Here is a 20,308-nt window from a genome sequence, read left to right on the forward strand (position 1 = left end):
TCACTTCATAAATAGTGTTCCTTATATATGCTGTATGTTTGTTATCCATGAGGATTCAGGTTAGAATTGGCCTTCTCGGTAACAGATACTTTCGTAAGAGGTGACTAATGGGATCAGGTGGTCAGACTCTCTGGCTTGGTTGACAGTCATCAGTTTCATTTGTGTACACCGATGTTCATGCTGTTGATGACTGGATTGTCTGGTCAAGGCTTGATTACTTACAAACCACCATATGTTGCTGACATATTGCCGAATGGGGTGTACAAACTAAACGTGCATTTTTCCCCCCAAAGCACATCTTGTCTAGTTCTCCTTCACAATACTGATCCACTGCATCACTGTTCAAAGATGCTGCTGATGAGCACAACACAGTTACTCACCACCATACATACATTACATGCTCACACATCAAAGGGGCAGTGGGTAGCCTAATGGTTAAAGTGTATGATTGTCATGCCAAAGACCTTGGTTTGATTCCGAACATGGGTTTAAAGTGTGAAGCCCATTTCTGATGTCCCTCACTGAGATATTGCTTGAATATTGCTAAAAGCTGAGTAAGCCTAACCTCACATCAAAGCTTTAAAAACAAACAAGAGTATGAGCTTGGTGCCTATTTTATTATTTGTATTATCATACAGACAGTAGTTTCTAGGTCCTGTTGCATATCTGTGAGATGGTCACATTTATCAGCACAATAACAACATTCTATAGTACAGTGGTTTTGGGGAAGGTAGTTACATACGAAACATGGGCTACCTTCGCTTACAAATTGCTGCTGCACTGCTGCCTCTGATTGACCAATCAGAATGCTGTTGCATGCTACGACTTCGTCTCAAAATGGGTGACGAGTCATGGTCTAAACTACAAAGCAAAAAAGCTTAACAAAAACAGTCTAAAAATAAGGTTGGATAAACTACACAACCTATCTAAAATTGTTGCAGCTGGTTTTGCTTGAGAGGTTAAATTGCACCACAAAAGTTCACACGCTTTATGTAGAAATACAAACGACGGACAAACGATTGTATTGCACAATAATCCATTGTTTTGACAAAATCAACGTTCATGACTAGTTGCTGCAGTTTTCTGCAGCTTAATTTAAACTTGATTGGCTAATTCATGTTACATTAAATTCCCTATACATCATAAATGATAAATCAGAACTTAGCACACATAGCTTGACAACCAGTATGGTATGAAATTCATAATGCACCAGTTGAATTGTTTACACACATCAAGTAAGGGAGACATTGCATATATTGCTAAAAACATCAAACTACATGTCCATATTCAAACTCATAAATTTCCCCATCTTAACCCCAACCTTTTTAACACCCTACAACAAAATCAGCTTCGATATTACAATTGACACTTAATGAACAATTTCAGATATTTCTCAGGTCTGTTAAGAAATGTTTGAATATGTACATGTTAAGATGTTTCTTGTCGTAATGACTCCCTTCTAAATAATCAATACAATCCAAGAGTCATGTACACTTAAGTACCACTGCTTCCATGTAAATTGTACAAACCTATACCGACATTGCAGAGAAAACCTTCCACTATTTAAATGCTGCCTTATGTTCTGCAGGTTTAACACTTAGGGGCATGATATGAACGCTGAATGGTAAATTTGGATAACAAGGCCTCATCTTGTAGATTATTCAAATCATATGTGACCTTTCCACAGGAGAGATACAAAAGCTTCAGAATTCTTCATACAAGAAGTAGCACTTATAATTTATATAATTTATAAATTTATGAAGTAAATAAAGCTTTGTTCATAATGTCTTAAAAACAGATCTTCACTTAATGAGATTCCAATGCATCTTGCTTTAAAACTAACTCTGAAAACCAACTTGATAAAATTGTTTTAACAACAAATCAAACATTCATTAACATTATACATGTTCATGCCCTATGCACAAAAGTATAAAAATTTCACAAATATAAGAACCCAGAGTAATACCCTATATCTGTTAGGACAGGATGATATGATAAATGGATTTGTCATTGACAAAACAATTAGCAAACTAAAGCTGCTACACATAGCAAATAAACACCACAGGAAGGCGATATGTTTTCTGGCAATGCCAAAGTTTGTCAAGCTGGCGTTGTGGACACTTCTACAGATGGAACTCTGCAGCGACCACTCAACTACTGTCGAGTCGCACCGTGGCACTGTGCAAGAACCCAGTCAGTTCCACATGTACGTAGACCAACATCTGCTTCGCTCCCACACTGCCTGGTGTGGTGTGATGCTCCACAGATATAATGTGTCCCTTTGTCCCCCTTCCATAGTTGACGGAGCAAGCCCAGTCTCACACAAAACAAACACTGCTACTGCTAACACAACTCAGACGCTGGGAGACCCTCTCAACGGGCATGCCTCCTCGTTGCCATGACAACACAATGGACGCATCCTTGAAAGGACGTATGTTATATTTTTCTTGTTGAAAAAACGTTTCATTACAAAAAAGGTTTTTTCATTCATGATAGTATTGGCATCTGAGTGAATTCAGATGGCATCGGATCATCTAACTATCAGATTTTCATCTATACAGTGGGTCAAACATACATGTTCTCTTGAGCTACACAGAGACAAATACATAGAGATTCATACCAATGTACACATCTCAATGGTTTCTACTGGTGCAGTTATTAGCTACAGCAGCAGGCTAGAACAGCACGAGACAGTTTATATATTATATATTTATTTATAAATGCATCAAAACAACCGTACACAAAACACATTTAATAGAAACTGAGACGCTTTCTATGTACAAATTGGACCCTGAATACTGGGGTTGAATCGATGAATATGTATATTTATTGCATGGACCTCGGAAACACCTATCACATAGTTTCCAGCTGACAAACGATCATGTGACATGGAATAAATAAATAAATAACTTAGTATACAACAAAGAAATACACCTCAGCCCACTGGGGCTTCACCGAAACTGGTGCCGATTTTTTTTACATAACTTCAGATACACTGTACATGAAATTAACAAGGGTCTATAGTGTTGAGATGATTGCTTCGAGTCTCAGTAAATATATACGTGGAATGAGGAAAAAAGCTGTGGAATGGACTTCATAAGAAATATTAGTTGAATTTTTATGAACCAATATCTTCATCATTTGGATGAAACTGTCACAAGATTCTTCCTATTGCTTAAGAGAGAAAAGAAATGATTGAGATTTAGCACCATGGTGTTATTTTGTCCCTATTTGGCTTAACACTCGAAGTAACCATCACTGGACTGAGATTTTTCTGTAATACGCAAAATTTGGTCATGGATTTCATAAAACGTGTATAAAACATAAATGATATATAAGATTCCACTCGCACATTATAATCTTGATCAAAATGACCAAAAAATACTTTGATGATCATAACAATACAATGAGCACAATCTGACAAATACTGAAAATCAGAACACAATTTCAACAAAATCAACCACAAAAAAATAACTAAAAAATTAATTTATCATGATTATCTACACTATAAATGTGAAAAATATTGCACATTATCTGAACCTCAATGCGATTCCACAAAAAGTCTTTGTTTCCACAAAGCCCGTTAGACACTAACGAACTATACAATAAGATAGATAACAGGGAGGAGCAATGAAGTGACTAGTTCAATGGGATGATGAATATGGGCGTAAAAGTCTCCCTTGGCTTCATACAAATATGAATTGAGATATGATATGTCTCGAATGACCTACACGTCGCAATATGTATCAACTCCATAACTTATTTGTCATCAAAAACAACTTGCAAACGATAATAGTAAAGCGATTGATAAATAGATTAGCAATAGCCAAAACAAAATGTGAAGCACATAGGATGGATTTTCAGTGGTTATAACGACCATGGTCTTGGACCATTTGTTTTTTTAAATCAGAGGTTAAAACCAAATACCTTTCGGTATATGATAAATAAATAAATATAAAAAATTTGGCTAGGACTTAGAGTCTACAATACCTGATTTGTTAAGAGAAACAATAATTTAAATTGGGTCAATATTAAATTAAATAATTTATATAATCAACAGCTGATGGAATGTTGAAAACAAAGCAAAAATACAACTTAAATAGCAATAACAAACTAAAGATGTCGGTTGTTCTTTGGATTGCATCGAGCATGGCTATAGGACAACGACAATGACACTTCTGAGGTCATGATGACGAGAAAAGTAGTCCCGGCTCTGATGTATGAATCTATGAGAGCGAGCAAGGAGATCCACAATTGTGACAGACATGGTTAACTCTTCGTACACGAACTTGCACTTTCACGGTTGTTGTTTCCGTTATCGTCTTGCCACTTATCCAAAGACCTGCGTCGGGCATTCATGAAGAAGTTGGCTACTGTGCTCACTTCAAGTCCAAGTTGCTGTGCAATAGTAGCTTGCATCTCCTTCGACGGACGTTTTGTTTCCTTAAATATTGCATGAAGCGTACGGCGTTGAATATCTGTGAACACCAGTCGTGGTTTTTTGGGAGGTCGATTTTCCTCGGGCGGCTTTTCTTGTTCTGCCTCTTTCCTCTTGCATGCTGGAACAAAATTTCCAAAACCATAATTAGACATATCTTAAATGCCATTGAAATTTAATATAACATACAGGAACAAACCAGATACATGTTCTTCGAGTTGAGAAAAATGAAGATCAAGGGAGTAACTGAAGGGGGAAGGGGGTGGGGAATTCATAGATCAGTAACTTCAGGATAGCTTTAGATTTACTAAGAAAAATATTTATCACAGCCATAATTAAAATGAAATAAACCTTTTCTATTGTACCTGCCTAAACTACATTTAATCCAGATATATCCCAAATGATTATTTTTCTGTTAATTAGCTGATCTGAAGATATCTATTTACAAAGAGGCCACTTAATTACACAGTACCTCGAGCATGGAAAGGCTTCGTCTTTGCAAGTCCACCTTTCCATGACTGAAAATATAACAGGCTGAGAATAGCCTTAACAATTTCAAAAATCAGATATTTGTGATCATAGCTTATGAAAAAAGTCAAATTAATTTTTCATTACTATTCGTTTGTTTCCCTTTTTTTTTCACAAGGCATCACATGAAATCTGCTTCTTGGAATTCTGTTACGTTGCAAGAGTTACCTCCCATGATGCACTTTGTCAGCTCTACTGTTTCTAGGATACAGGCACAATTTATAGCCATGGAAATTACAAAGGGAGTCTATGACCAATGAAATACACTGTATGAATAATATCAACCAGGTGTTATTTCTCAGTAGGGAAGATAAAACATGTCATTATGAGAGGACTGGACTATATGTCTAAACTAAACAGAACAGCATTAGCAGGAAACTTGATAATCTGTTTACAGACTGATGGGTTCAAAATATTCAAAAATATTTCTGAGACACGAATTCTATTCTTTCATGAGAAAGTTACAAATTCATCTTTGGTAATTAGGAACTGATTCTTGCAAAGAATGTTGAACTGATGGAGGATTACAGTAATGGTGATTCCCATTGCCATGGTAACCAGAAATTACTTATTGTTACTACTACCAATGGCATCATTGTGCTGCTGTCGCATTACATAAACTTATGACAAACACATTTCCATAGTACAAGTACACATGCTTGATTACAAATGACTCAGTCACATTAGAAACTTGGTCACATGAAAGAGTAATTCATCATTCAAATTAAAACCTTGTCTTTATTAAAACACTTATACATTTGCTAGGAGAATAAATATAGTTTAGATACTTATATTGATTCTGTCAATCTAAATTACCTTATCTTTTTTAGGCCTACTCAGATCTGCTAGATATGACTTACAATGACACAATGAACTTACTGACCATTACAATTCTAAGATGCATGCAAAATAGGAGGCAAAAGCGTGAAAACGCGGCACTTCAGCAAAAATCAAGAACAGAAATCAAAAACAAAGTGCAGCTTCAATTAATCATCTAAAAAGTTCACAGAATTCACAAACTCCAAGTTAGCTTTGCACCAGTGAGAAAAAAAACCATCATGCACAAAATTTGAGAGATGTTTTCAGGGTGGGTAGCAGGTAACAGCAGCTGCAGTGGCTGTTCCGGGGACCTCCCTACTCACCTTGCGAGAAGCGTGGCTGCTGGCCAGGACCTTGGCCGGGGTAAGTTTGGGTGTGATAGGGCTGTGAGGAGGCTGTACCTGTTGAAATAGAGGAGGACGTGTCTAAGAGCTCACTCCCAATGAGACGGGTGGTTAAAGGGCAGGACTTGCTCACCATTTCTTGGCTCATAATATATTATCCATTTCCCCCAGTACTGGATTATGCCTTATCATTTATTTTATTTCCAATATTACAATTTTAAGTTTCAAATCATGACTTCAGATTTTTATATTACCCATCAAATTCAGGACAGTGATGTAATGATAAATCACTGAGCAGATTTTTTTTGTTTGGTGAACAAGATAAGAGGCAATATTACCAAAAGAAAACCACCCAGGATAAGTGCAGTGAATTTGGTAACTGATTGCTCTGAGACCAAGGAAAGATGAGCAGGCTATTTAACAAGCACACAAGCCAATAGGGGCACGATGCATGGCACCACATGAGGAACCCAAGATGGATCACAATGTCAGATTGGAATCAATTTTCGCAAGTAAACACATTTTCCATTGCAGTTTGTTCCACACTGTTACCTGTTTATCAGAAATGGGATTATCATCAACGCAAAATAGTGATCAGCAAATTATGAAATAAATGCATTAAAATTAGGTACTGCAAAATGTCTATGGAACTTAAAATGTGCGATAAATTAAAATTCAAAAGTAACAATTTCAACAGTGAAAACGATGTCAGTGCTGGAAAACACGAGCATGTCTTCAAATTATCCTGTATCATGCGTGTGGATGAAGATCAAGATCAAAGAAGGAAGGAAGGTGTGAGTCTTGTTAGAGATGGTACCTGAAATACACACCTAATCACCACGACATGGACCATGCCTTATTGTGACATCAAGATAAAGTCATTTAAACAACAGCTTGGATTTGTTCAGGTGAATACTCTGCGAGATAGACCACTCACCCCCGTCATCTACGCTTGTCAAGTTTGTCAATGTTAATTGTAACATTTCTCAAGTAAAATCATTTACAAACTTGTCAGCCACAACTGAGATAGTTTTACAAAGATTTTGACATCAAAACATCTCGCTCACAAAATACTAGAAGCTGTTCTACAGAAAGTTTGTTTAGTTTGTTTACACAATTGTGTCCCTATCATCCACTTGATGATGTAACAAATCTTAATAATTTTCTTTTTTTATTAATCAAATCAAAAGTTAATTTTTCAAAATGAAGGAACGTGTGTTTCCTTTTCACCACTGATAATAGCTATATGTCAATTTGAAACATAATAAATGAACAGGAAATTTGAACATCATCACATGAAATTTAACTGATGTTTTTTTTAATGTGCAACATTTTCTATCTTAGGTGCATAAACTACGTAAGTTTTGACATTTACAAAGCTGAGCATCTATGCATACCATACATAACTTACATGAAATAGGTGTGCTTGGTAAATAATTATTACAAATTTCATTTGGAGGTGTCCTTATGCTAACTGCCAGTTCAATGGGTTTTACAGCAGTGACTGGGTTACTGACACCTTAAACACAAGTGCGCACAGCCCCTCAACTATTTCCCTTCTGAAATGTTAACAATGACAAATGAGAATATTGTGATACTGATAAACCATTGTACACGAATCTTGTCCTAAATGTATTGCTTCACTTTCCTCGTTTTTCAACAGGAAACTAAACACAGTCTATTGTTTGGCTGGACATTTAACAAAATGTAGCCATACACAGCAACGTCAGCTCTCAAGAAATTTTCTCACTGTAGGCGGACTTTAAACTCATCTTCATACGTTTATGACAGGCTTGTCCTCATGGGTGATAGCCTGCATTATCAATCAACTGCCGTATTTATAATGAAATAACTACCATGTCACTGGAGCTTACAAAACACTGTCAGTCTCTTATCTCCATGCATTGAAAAAAGCATAATAAATGGGAAATTATTACATCTTTGACAGTTATGTATGTCCTTATTTATCAGGTCGGGATCAGGTATATACCATGGAAGTTCATTTAATTCAAGCTGTATCGGAATGAGCAGTTCAAATCTTTGGTGTAAGGGGAATTATTTGCTTCTCCACGGAGCCAAAACATCTAACTTAAGCTTCATAGATTTCATCGACAAGGATGATGATGTCATACTAAGAATGAGTAACACCTAGGATAACAAGTCACTTGTTACAGACATTTCTCTTTTAAGTGTAGACACAGTGAGAAACAGTTTACAGCAATGTGCATATTTAGCTAAACAATTGCATTTTTTTCTGCTCCTTGAAAATAATTTTCCAAGTGCATCCCAGTACAATGCTGTTATTCATCAACACAGATATGTCACTGACAGTCATTTGATGCAAAATCATGGCATGATCTCATCACCAGAAGTGTCTTGATAAACCAAGTCTTAGCCATTTAACCCTACCACCCACTGATCCGACTTAAACTAAACCATCAAAGTGTTTCAAATCTAAAATCAAAGCCATCTAGACAGACCGGGAGACAAATAGACAACAAAGCTATCTGACATGTTCCTCAGCCTGCTCCTAGGACGCGAGCTTCGGTCGCTAGGACATGTTCCAACCAAGAAGGATGCCATCTCATCCTGGTAACACAGGTATCTTCTCCCATGAATTCATAACCATAGAAAGTTTTGCTATGAAATTGAGAAAATGTGCCGTGTGGGCCTAACTAATTAAAGTTGGCAATGTGAGAGCAAATAGCCACACCTGTTTGGAAGGACATAAAATTGTCATGTTCCTGATCTTTGTGTCGAGTAGAGTGAGAAAACAGATGTATGTGCGTGGGAAGAATCTAGTTCCTTGTGAATGACATCTAAAACTGCTTCACTCACACTGTTTACACAGAGTATCAGTAAGATAAACACACTTCGAGTCCATTTTACAAATATCTAGCGCCACATGTTTACAGTCTGGCCTAAAAAACGTAATAACTGTTACACACACCTTACTGATATTCTTCCAAGAAAATACAGGCATAACAGCCTTGATGACATTTTTTCGATGAAACTTTCAAACAATCATTAGCTCTGAAGATAATACACACAGACTAATCTCCAATGCATCAGCAAAAGCTTGACAAATTCACTGGAGTAATGTGATAAAATCTGCTGTTTTATTGATGACAAACGTTGAGTTCCATGTACTACATGGCATTGCCGAACGGGTGAGGAGACAGCAATTGCAGGCAAAACTCTTCACCAAAATAACTTGTCCACCCATGTGCAAGGTTAAATGAAAGTGATATATTGAAGTAAATAATTCACGCTTGGACAAAGAGACCAGATAGCAATGCTCCACACAGTAATTGCGTTGGGTCGTGGAGACAATAAAATAATATTCCTATTCAAACAGCCCTGTTAACGATATGCCTAGTCAGGTCTGTCGCTTGTAATTACATGAAAGAGGGGAAATCTTGGAAGGATGAACAAAATGGAGATGGGGGGAAAAAGTGGGCATTTTGTACGAGGTTAACGTAAGCTTGGCTATTAGCTGACGAGCTCCTGGCGAAATTGTACGGATCAAGTCCCGGTCACTCTGGTTAAATTTAACGTTGATTTTTTTCACTTCATTTCCTCGAGACAAAAACAGGTTCTCTGGGCTCTTACAAGCAACGACAAGCTCTTTTAATGAAGCAAGTTCCTTCAGTGCGCACACACAGCTGTCAGTCCTGAATGGACCGTTGTCATGGTAACAATTTCTGAAAGAAGCTCAACGGTAGGCAACATGGCTGCTCCCAGGAAGGCGAAACAATACTGGCCTTGACGGAACATGCAAAAATTGCCTCTTAAATGATGACATTTCAAGCAGTTATGACAGATTCCATGGAAAATAACCCACGTTATCATCACTGATGTAAAGTGCCTTTTTTCTTAATGGAAAAGAATTTTAAAAATTGGTATAAAAGACGTTTTTCAATAGCACAACTGGGAATTTCAAATTCATTATGACATGGCTAAACAAAACTATGAAGAAGAAGAATGAGTTAATCATCTTAACAAGAAGGAGCTACAAGCAGAATGTGACTTCTGGCACCCCCCTCCTTTCCAATATTTTTAAAACAATTCTGCGCCAAAGCATCTTAAACAGAATTTGCCATCTCGATATAGATTAACTGAAAATATTCCGTAATTCTATAAGACAGGCTAATGTTCAAAAGCATTCTTCGACAAAAGTAATATTAACCACAAAATGAAATAACTTTCAAAGCTGTCTCAATAGAAGTTAATTGATATCCAGTGAGTTATAAGTGGGCAACAAGATTGAGTTTTTCAATGGAGAACTGAAGCTGACGTGCTGCTACATGATACATGTATATCTGTCCAACCAAAAAACCAGGGGGCACCTGCCATATTATCTGAACAGCTGATTTATCACTTCAGCCATCACCTTGGTATGGACGAGACATACTTGCATCTTTCAAGTTGTCCCAGTTTCGTCAACAGACGGTGACCTTGTGCAAGCACAATTGCTGCATTTGACTAACTGTCATCATTTCAAGACCACAAGACTGCTAGTTTCTCTACAAGAATATTAATAAACACATGAAAACAACGTATTGGAAGTTAAAATGGCACCGTATTCGAATAACAGAATAATCATATACACAGCTGCCCAGTGGTTACTGATAAAACTAAGCAACACACTTATCAACAGCCATGTTGCTGATAAAGGTAGCAAATGGTTGTCGTGAACGATTTCGTCACAACATCACGCCTGCTCCTATAGATACCATACACATTACGTTGATGCTTGATTCTAGCATCTTCTGTTTTCAAAGGTTATTTTACTCTGTTTGAACTATGAGAGTCTACTTCAATCCTCGGTGCCACTGTACAAAACAATCTCAGCATTACAGATGGTGCAAGTCTATGTTAAGGTATGGGAGTCACGATCATCTCAGCACTAAAATTGCTTTGTACAGCAACACTGCGGTCTACATGTTTTAAAGGCATTTTACCAAGATGTTATTGAAATGAGATGTGGTATCAGTCGCGATAAAAGACTGTGGTTATCTTTGGTGGTAGTATGTTCCATGGCACCAAGATGTTACGTGGCGGATTATGGACCTCATGCTAATTTCGAGAATCTCGGGTTACATTATTGGCCGAGTCAATCATATTCTCTCCACTGAAGGGGAAATTCCCATACAGTTCAATAGCATCCCTGCCATGTGTGGTTTGTCAATAATCAGTGATTACAATCAGCCAAGTTAATCCTGGCCCAGAGATTCCTGTCAATTGACAACCACAGTTCTAACAATGATGGCTTTTACATGACATCTAAACATATGACTTTGGTAAGTCGAATTTTATAAGAAATGTGTGAATCATTGGCTGTCAGGTATCACAGCTGAGGTAAAAAAGTTATTAGTTGAGTTGAGCATGGGTCTGTGACTATTTGTTTATCTCTCATCGTTTAGCACTGGAGATCAATCTAGAAGTAGGATTAAGCTTAATTACGTTCAAGTTTTATGCGTTCGACATTCTCATCATTAATGATTAATACTTATTGTATTTTATCAGCGAGTTTAGAGGAGGGGCTCGGAACAATTAAACACTGGATCAATTTGCTCAGCTTCGAGCTGAGTGATCGGGTTTCTCTGCGCAAACTCTGACCATACCAATGCAATTTACCAAGGGGTGGACTGCGTGACATGTGAGAGGTCTGTGTTGTGCTGGCAGCGTGTTGGGCCAGGGCTGAGGTCCAGGACGGGCTAAACCATCTCGCCTCAAGCAGAGACTGCTAGAACAGCTGAGTATCTCCCAGGCTTAAGACAATAGCAAACAAGATCCCTCTCCCATCCTCTGTTTGTGCCTTTTCTTTCGGCCGATGGATTTATGGATTTTTCTCTCAACTCGGAGAGATCGGGGGAGATACTTAAGAACTTGTGCGATCAATAACTGATTTCATTCATCTAGAAGGAAAAACTTGCCGATTTTTGTTTGCTCTTTGCTGACTCTGTGCGACCTTGCAGGCAGTGAAAACAGAGGCTTTCATCCCAGAGCATGCGCGTGAATAGCATGACGAGGCACCTCCCGCGCCAGGTGACGAGTTCCCCTAGCATTACGTCAACCAGAATTGTTCCTTGGCTGCGGCCTGCTGCGATAACGGTCCGCTCGTCAAATATGTGCTCTATAAATTCTCCTCAACAATTCTCAAGAGCAAAATCTTCAGCAAAGGAAAGAATTGTTGAAACACTTCAATGAAGAAAATGAAGTCTAAATCTGTCTCTTTTAATTTTGTTCCGTTACCTTCTTGTCAACACCGTTTCTATTGTGTTACTGTGTTAAGTCACTCACTTCAAGCATCAGAGGCATAAATAAACTTCACCCATGGCCAATAGTTTAGCTCCATTGCCAACTACACAGCATGCAAGACTGGACAATGGATGGAAATTAGAAATGAGCCCCGCACTCTAAGCCATTCTCTTTGTCTGCTTGCTGTGTCAATGTTTAAATAGAACTGGTTTCTGTTTTGTATCTATGTTGCTGATGATAATCACCGTTTTCTCCAGCTTACGTTTGCATGAATAAAACACGCCAAACACCTTGCAAACGCAGCCGCCATGAAGCAATGAAAAGATACTTGAACAAAAAATATCACTGGTTAACAAAATAATACTGCAATGATTACCACCAACTACAATGGTTTGTCTTCAGCTAAACCATCAGCTCTCAAAGATAAATTACAACACATGCTCACATCAATTTGCAGCACCAGACACCATATCTGTCTGAAGAATATTTATTTATAGCTTCATTAAATTCAAAACATTCTTGCAATAAAGAACCCAACAATATTAATAAGCCTGTTTAAATATCCAAAACCTTTCAAAAACTAACACTTAAAAGTATGAGGAAACATTGCTGATAGAATCAATATCCAGTCTTATTTTACAATAAATCAAGAGATTCATACGTTGTGCAATATTCATCGTGCTAGTCACAAGGCTCTGGGAAGGGATACTGCATAAGAAGATCCCGGACATGATATACTCTAGCGAACAGACATATAAATGCATCTTGGGTGTGGCTAGTATAGCTGCTGCTATTAGGGCCTCCATAATGGCACATCATAAGCCATATGCCGAACTCATAATAAAATCATTTTGCTTAATCCCAGCATGCCTGTGACATTTTTATAAATGCCTATGTTCAAGTTAATTTCCTTTAGGAAAATAGTTCTTTTTTTAAGTTTGTGAATAAATCAGCTCAATATTTCAGGGTCTATATACTGAGTATTTCATGACAGGAGTTCTTATTGTGTGATGTTTGTTGAACTACCACGGAACTTAACCATCTATATCTTGGAACAACAGAATGAGGCCAGTATTGATATTTTGCCAGCAGAAAAATTCTAAACATCTTAACAAATGTAACTTAATAATTCCCTTATAAAAATGTATTTCACAGAATTCATTAAATCATTTCCGTAACTGCCATCCCCTGGGGCTTGTTGGAAAATCAATGCACTGAAGTGCCCCACACAACAAAAAGTCACACGAAGAAGGTCACACCCATACACATACAACTCACAAGGCAACAAGTTGTCATAGTAAAGGCCCTTTTATCAATCTTGATTTCATTTTAACTAGTGTTGCATTTATTGGAATATTGACAACATAATTTGATACATGCCTGGCCGACTGCTCAAGGGAACGTCCGGCCTCCAATCTTTAAAATGATTCTTTCCCACATCAATCACCGAGAATGGTTCCTGCCAATGCACTTTGGACAGACAAATAACTGTATTTACGCTCTTTCAGACAATTGTTACAAATGTGATTATAAATAGACCAACTCACAATGTGACTGAGTGTTTACATTCAAATGTTATCAATCTATTTTTCATAAAAATACTTCATCACTTTGTTGTACTGTAAGTTAATTTAAAATTTTCCCCTTTATTCAACACTATGCTATCTTATACGCTTTTCACATAAACAAACAACATAGTTCTCTTGTAAAGTGTTACAACAACTACACAGACAAAAAAAGGAATGGTTCCAAATATTCTGTTGACCCCATATGGGGGTTTGTCCATCAGGAGCTGTCTGTTCAACCACACAGTGGTAGACTTTGTAAGGTATATTTCCCGAAAGAGATCAGTTTAAAGTGGTTACATTTACTTCATCTCTTTCAAAATTTAATGATGTGTCACATCAGCTACCATCAAGTAAATTTGCCCGGGGAATAGCATTGGTTCTCTCAACATTCTTTCATGTGCAAACTGTAAACCAAAAAGCATTTCAGTATATTTGACAAGGGGCTGCCATGTATGTCAATGAAACCGCTATGTCAAGCAACAGCTAAATAACCAATGAAGAATGTCGTATTGCCGCTATAAATGGATGAAATCAGCATACAGCCTGTTCCAGTATTTCTCTTGGCATAAAACATTTTTCTTGAGTACTGCTAGGCACCAACCGAATCATCAGTGGAGTGGAAAGGCGAAGTGCATGAGCTTGCATTGTTTCTAACACTTGAATGGTCTCAGTTGGCACACGGAGCCAGGCCGGGATGCTTAATCTCATCATTACTGCAAGAGGCAAGTTTCTGCCATCCGTCTCTTCAAACCGGTTCCTGGTTAGGATGCATTTTCGTACGCCTCATAAAGCTGTGCATTTATCTTAGACCAGCCTTCCTTTACTGGGGTGTGATTTAAAGGCTGGGAGACATATTAGCTGGAAGACGACCTTCGATGGGGAAACGCCAGAGAATGGTGAGCAGCCAGCACAAACGAAGGCTTATTCAGGTCGTTGCTTACAAAGCTTCTTTCTTGCTATGGAAACGGTGAAACAATACTTGGCTATGGAGCCAGGGTTATTATAAACAACATGGCAAGTTTTCTCTGAACCGGGTCATGCACAGGAAGAGGGTCGCGCAGCACATGAGACATAGTAATTGCTCCATGCTTGAAAATGCTCAACCTTGGATATGGTATGTCCTTCTGTATTTTCCCAGGCATCACTGCACCTTTCAGAGTTTATTTGCAAAGAGAAAGCTAATTCAACGAAGTCTTCAGAACACATAACCACTAATGCATGTTCCCGTCCAATTTTCCTGCAAAATGAAAGGCCTATGCTGGCTTAAGGACGCATTGACATGGTGTGTTATTGCTGTGTTTAAATGCTTCAAGTACTCTCCGTATTCAGCCATATTTGCTTTGATTGTGAATAGAACATCGCCTATTACTCTCATCACAAGATTCGTTAGTAATCATGAACCATCACTATCCAAAATAACATTAAAGGGGGATACAAAAATTTCACCTTCATTATCTTCATAAACCTCAACCAAAGGAATCCTTCTCTTTTCCAGAGGTACAAAGCAATTAATTATTTTTGCAAAATGAAGAAAATGAACATTTAACCTGAATTAAACCTTAGGAATTTAGTACCAACATTAATTTTCACTAGTGTCAGGCAACTGATCACAAAGAAACTGGGAATCAAACCCTGGAAAAATGAACTTTAACAACACAGACTGTGAGGTATTAATCCTCACTATTTACATCTGATTTTAGGTGTATGTGAGCTACGTTTTACTGAACAAACAACTCAAAGAAGCAAGAATTGACATAACCCAACTTTTATCATACTGGACCAAGTGAGTGGAGTGAGATGGGTGTTTGGCTGTTTTTACCAATTCCAGTGATATCATAGTGTGTGATACCAGAAATAGGCTCCACATATTGTACCCATGTGGGTAATTGAACTTGGGACTTTGGCATGAATGAGTGAACACAATAACTATTAGGCTACCCCACCAACCCTCATGAACCAGAAATGGGCTTAATGTGTGTAGATGTACAAAGAAATTGTGGTGTTAGAGGGATCTTTAGAACACATGAACACCGGCTATCTAACCAGTGCTATCTGCCATCATCGGCTGACGATATCTTCTCCACTTCCTTCAACACTGGGTGAAAAATTCCTGTCTGAGCCACCATAAAGCGATCATGCTGAATACAAACTTACAGTAATTCCTTTCAAGTGGCAAGTTTTGCAACAGGAAAGCTACAGAATGACTAAGACACTGACCTGATATGCAGGCCTGCTTTGTCAGACCTAAACATTCCTACCTTGCAATGAAAGTTTTGTTTTAAGTTGATTCAAAATACCTTTCATCTTGAGCACAGAGAACAAAATACCACCCTTAAACCTGTTTCTATTTTCATTATTAATACACTGGGACTCTACTTCACAATGAATCAACATCTGACAAATCTGTGATACAAACTTAATGTTTAATCGTATGTTATAGCCGCTAAGGGGAATATCTTGTCCAAAAGCTTGACTACAAGAGAAAACACCTTGATCTGAATAGAGGAATTCATGCAGGTACAAAGGCTTTTGGTAGCACTTGTCTCCAGCAAGTCTTGTTTAATAAATATGCTAGGCTGTTTCCACATATGGTTCTCAGTTGAGTAACACAAATAGGAGGGTGGATGGTATTTGCCTGTGCTTGTTAAAAGCAGCTTGAAATAGCCCCATTAAGTAAACATGGACTGCATGGACAAAAGGACAGACGGTCTAATTCCCAACATTCGCTTCATTAGAGGATAACGAGGAATGAGACAGAACTTTGTCAAGCCTGTCTAATGAAGTGGGATAAAATAAACATGTGAGGGGAATTTGAGAATTTAATCTTGAATTTTTCAGGGTTATATTTGAGTAGTAACCTGACTTGAGGTTTTCTGTAGCAAGAGAAAGGGTAAGATTTTTATGCTCTCCAATGGCTACAAGCCCACATTTCTGAGGGTTTAATCAGAAATGTAACTTTGAGTTATAGCAGGCAAAAAGTGGTATGACACGAAACACTGTAACACTGTTACAAGCAAAAAACAGGGACAACTAGTCAAAACCTTACTTTTCCACCTAAGTAATATTCCCTTTTCCTGTCAATCAAAACTTCACTGCGAAAAAAATAATAACAGCTTTTTTTCAACCTTGTGCAGAAATATATAAATCAAAGATATCCAATATACTCAAAGTTGTTATATTTAGGAGAAAGTCTGTAGCAAAAGAAATAAATCTGATCGTCTAACTGTGTGATTTACATCAGGCAATAAATCCATTGGCAATTTCTGTGTCCGAGACACTTTCAATGGGATCACACTGACTATAACGAAGAGAATTAGGCTTCAAATATACTTGAGTGCCGCCTCAGCTTTAGTGCCATCGCCAACCGAAATGCTACATATTTTGACAATCAAGCATGGTAATAAAGGTCCCCTAATTCAATATTCGCCTCCATAATAACGCTGGCGCGTCGACAAAGCCAAAACATGGCGCCCCCTACCCAAGGTCCCGACCTGGCCCCTCTCATTGAGAAACTACAGCAAAATTCCATTTGAGAAAATTTCTGTGAATGTCGGTGTTTCATACACTCCCTCTTGCACAGTGGCCATCAATTCATTTGAGTACGATGTGGCATCCCCTCTCATAGATAAGTCATAATTTAGGGCTGACCCTCTGATGGCATCGTCACCTCGGGGACAGAGTTTTTCACTTACAAGGTTAGCTGCCCAAAAATAACACCCTGTTACCGTCTTTTTCTTGATGTTGTTTGGATATCACTCATCACGAGCTGTCCAATGTGATTAATGAGTGAATGTATTTGCACATATTACTTGTCCCCAAGGGGCTGTAAAACGGATCTCACCACATACATCGGACTCTCTTGGAGAAATTGAGGAAAATGCTAAAAAGTTCTATGTGCTTTTTAAGATGAAGGGAATTTGTAAATCAAGCAGAAAGTCGGCAATAGAAATGGCTTGAAAGCTTTACGAACGATGAATAAGGCTTGCGAAAACTGCTGCTGACATTTTCATACAAGTGAAGGACAATAACATTTACATGACCACGGCGACCAAGACTTTACGTGACCACCATGACTATACATTTATACAGGCTGGCTAACCACCATTCTCTCTACAACCATCAACTTGAATGCCAGACCCAAGCTACTTTGCAATTTTCAATACGAGCCTGTGTATCTTAGAAAATTGAAAAAAAATGCTCTAAAAAGAAATGTCCGACTTTAATGGGAAAAGAAACTCAAACATTATAATTACACTACATGTGGTCCCTTTTAAAAATAGTTTAAGAATGAAGACCTAAAAGAAAGGCTTTTTGGTAAAAATTCAGCCCTTTCTGCTAAGGTGTCAAATGCGTTCATTCCTAATTTCTATTAATACTTCAAATTTTACACTTTATGGTAAATTGTTGAAAAAGACCACCAAAGCTTTTCAGTCATTGTCAACACCCTTAGCAGGCTCTAAAACAAACCAGCATCTTGCCCTAACAGCCTGCTCCATGCTGCCTAATGGCTTCTAGAAACCAAACCAACAAACCATGACATCTCATCTATCCAACTATGTAGCTCTCCATATCAAATTCACTGTTTGAAACGCTATGCGAGTTCTCATCTCGTTCACTGGCTTTGTGCCTGAGTCGGGACCAGGCTGAGACAATGCTGGTGAGTCTAACGGCAGGTAGCCTCGCACCGAGACAACAGGGCTTAATGATGACATTCTGCGTCACTAACCCTGGCATCGGGCTCTCTGTTTACAATAGACTATCTTGTGGGATTTGCTTAATTACTTGCAGCGATGTCCATAAGTATCATCCACCATGCTGTCATGTGTAGCTGCACTTTCATTTAGAGTGGGAAAGCAAATACACAAGTTTGAGAATGTGTACTGCTTTCAATTCCTTATGATAAGCTCCTTTGAAGTACTGGCCATCCAGAACATGGTCTGACAATAATACTTCGGTTTGGTTGTCTGCAGGAGTAACTTCAGTTTCATCAAACAGTTACAAATATTTCTCACTGATGTCACATGACCGTGTTGACAAATGTGACCCTTGCATATAGTCGAGATTTTTACATGGAAGAAATAGGACCATAAATATTGCTTGTGCAACCTCTTGAAATACTAGCACTTGATAATGCATAATATCACGCTATGAAAGGAAAGAAAGATGATAAAATGCTGGTTTGAAAGAAGTACCTAACTTAAGCTAACGCATCTTGTCTAGAACGGAAACAAACAGAAGCTCGGCGGCAAAGTGTTATAACATCCCCATATACTCAAACTGATCTGGCAGGGAGAATTCTTGATGACTGCGGAAAATGCCAGATATTCTCTCGATGCATATTACATTGTATAATGTGCTTCAAGCACACACGTTGTGCGGAAACAGACCGCAAGAGTTCGGGCCCAACAGACGCCATGGTTCCTTTACACTTGCTTACATTAGCCACAAAATTCTGTTTACTCTCCGAACAAACATTTTTCTTTTGCCGGATTCGGTCTAAAGCCCTCTTCATTAAATGGCACTGTGAAAATAACACAGTCTAATCCCTTGCTGTATGCCTACTGCTAACAGATAATCATGCCAGTTTAGAACACTTCACACTACTAAGGCGTTTTCATTCAAAACGAAACGATGTAATATTCGACTGACCAGTGCAATGAAATTTTCAATATTGCGATGAGCGATTACAAATTCATCATTGCGTCTTAAAGTCTAACTTGTAGTTTTCCAGAAAAGTAGAGAACAAAACCTCTAAATTAAAATAAGGAACTTTTTCTTCTTTTCTAGGCATTGCAATTTCACGTGTAATCCTGTTCCCAGCACCTAAATCACATGTTCTGTTTGTTCAATTTCATGGTATTACATGGAATTCCTAAGATGCGACAAAAAATGACAATAGCTCCACTCTTATCTTCAGGAATAAAGAGAATTTTCATGAAGAAAATCATTTTTGAACTTTTCTTATGCTCCAAAATTGATTTTTAAACAGTATGAAGGGATAGTTGGCTTTGTTCTCTAATGGATATATGTGCAGAAACCGAGTCACAATAAACCTACCCCATCAAGTGCTCATTGAAAACTTAATACTGTCACATAAACAGTAATTAATTTAGATTCACTTATCTTCAATCACAAAGACAAAATGAAACATCTGTAAAACTGTTGTGCATCTATCAAGAAACTTGACAAGTTAAATCATGTACATGAACTTGCATAAAAACGCATTTGGACACACACCATAAATTCAACTTAAGAAGATGAATTGAGAAGATACTCAACTTTACAGGTGCTTCTTGAAAATGCCAAACAACCGTCACTGTCAAAAATGAAACGGTTTGGAGGAGATA

At 37.9% G+C, this 20,308-nt stretch overlaps 1 protein-coding gene across 2 annotated transcripts in view; it reads right to left on the reverse strand.

Moving 5' to 3' along the window:
* Positions 1 to 598: 598 nt before the first annotated feature.
* LOC137260929 (one cut domain family member 2-like) overlaps positions 599 to 20,308 on the reverse strand; it is a 36,853-nt gene continuing 17,143 nt past the window's right edge. Inside the window, exons 2-3 of one of the 2 annotated variants that reach the window (XM_067798489.1) lie at positions 6,109 to 6,186; positions 599 to 4,559 (exon numbers count right to left, since the gene is read on the reverse strand). In XM_067798489.1, coding sequence (XP_067654590.1) covers positions 4,270 to 4,559; positions 6,109 to 6,186 — 368 coding nt within the window. In that variant the 3' untranslated portion in view covers positions 599 to 4,269. The remainder of the gene's footprint in view (positions 4,560 to 6,108; positions 6,187 to 20,308) is intronic. The other variant, XM_067798490.1, reaches the window with a different exon arrangement.

Source organism: Haliotis asinina, chromosome 14 (genome assembly GCF_037392515.1).
Source record: "Haliotis asinina isolate JCU_RB_2024 chromosome 14, JCU_Hal_asi_v2, whole genome shotgun sequence".
NCBI lineage: Eukaryota > Metazoa > Mollusca > Gastropoda > Lepetellida > Haliotidae > Haliotis > Haliotis asinina.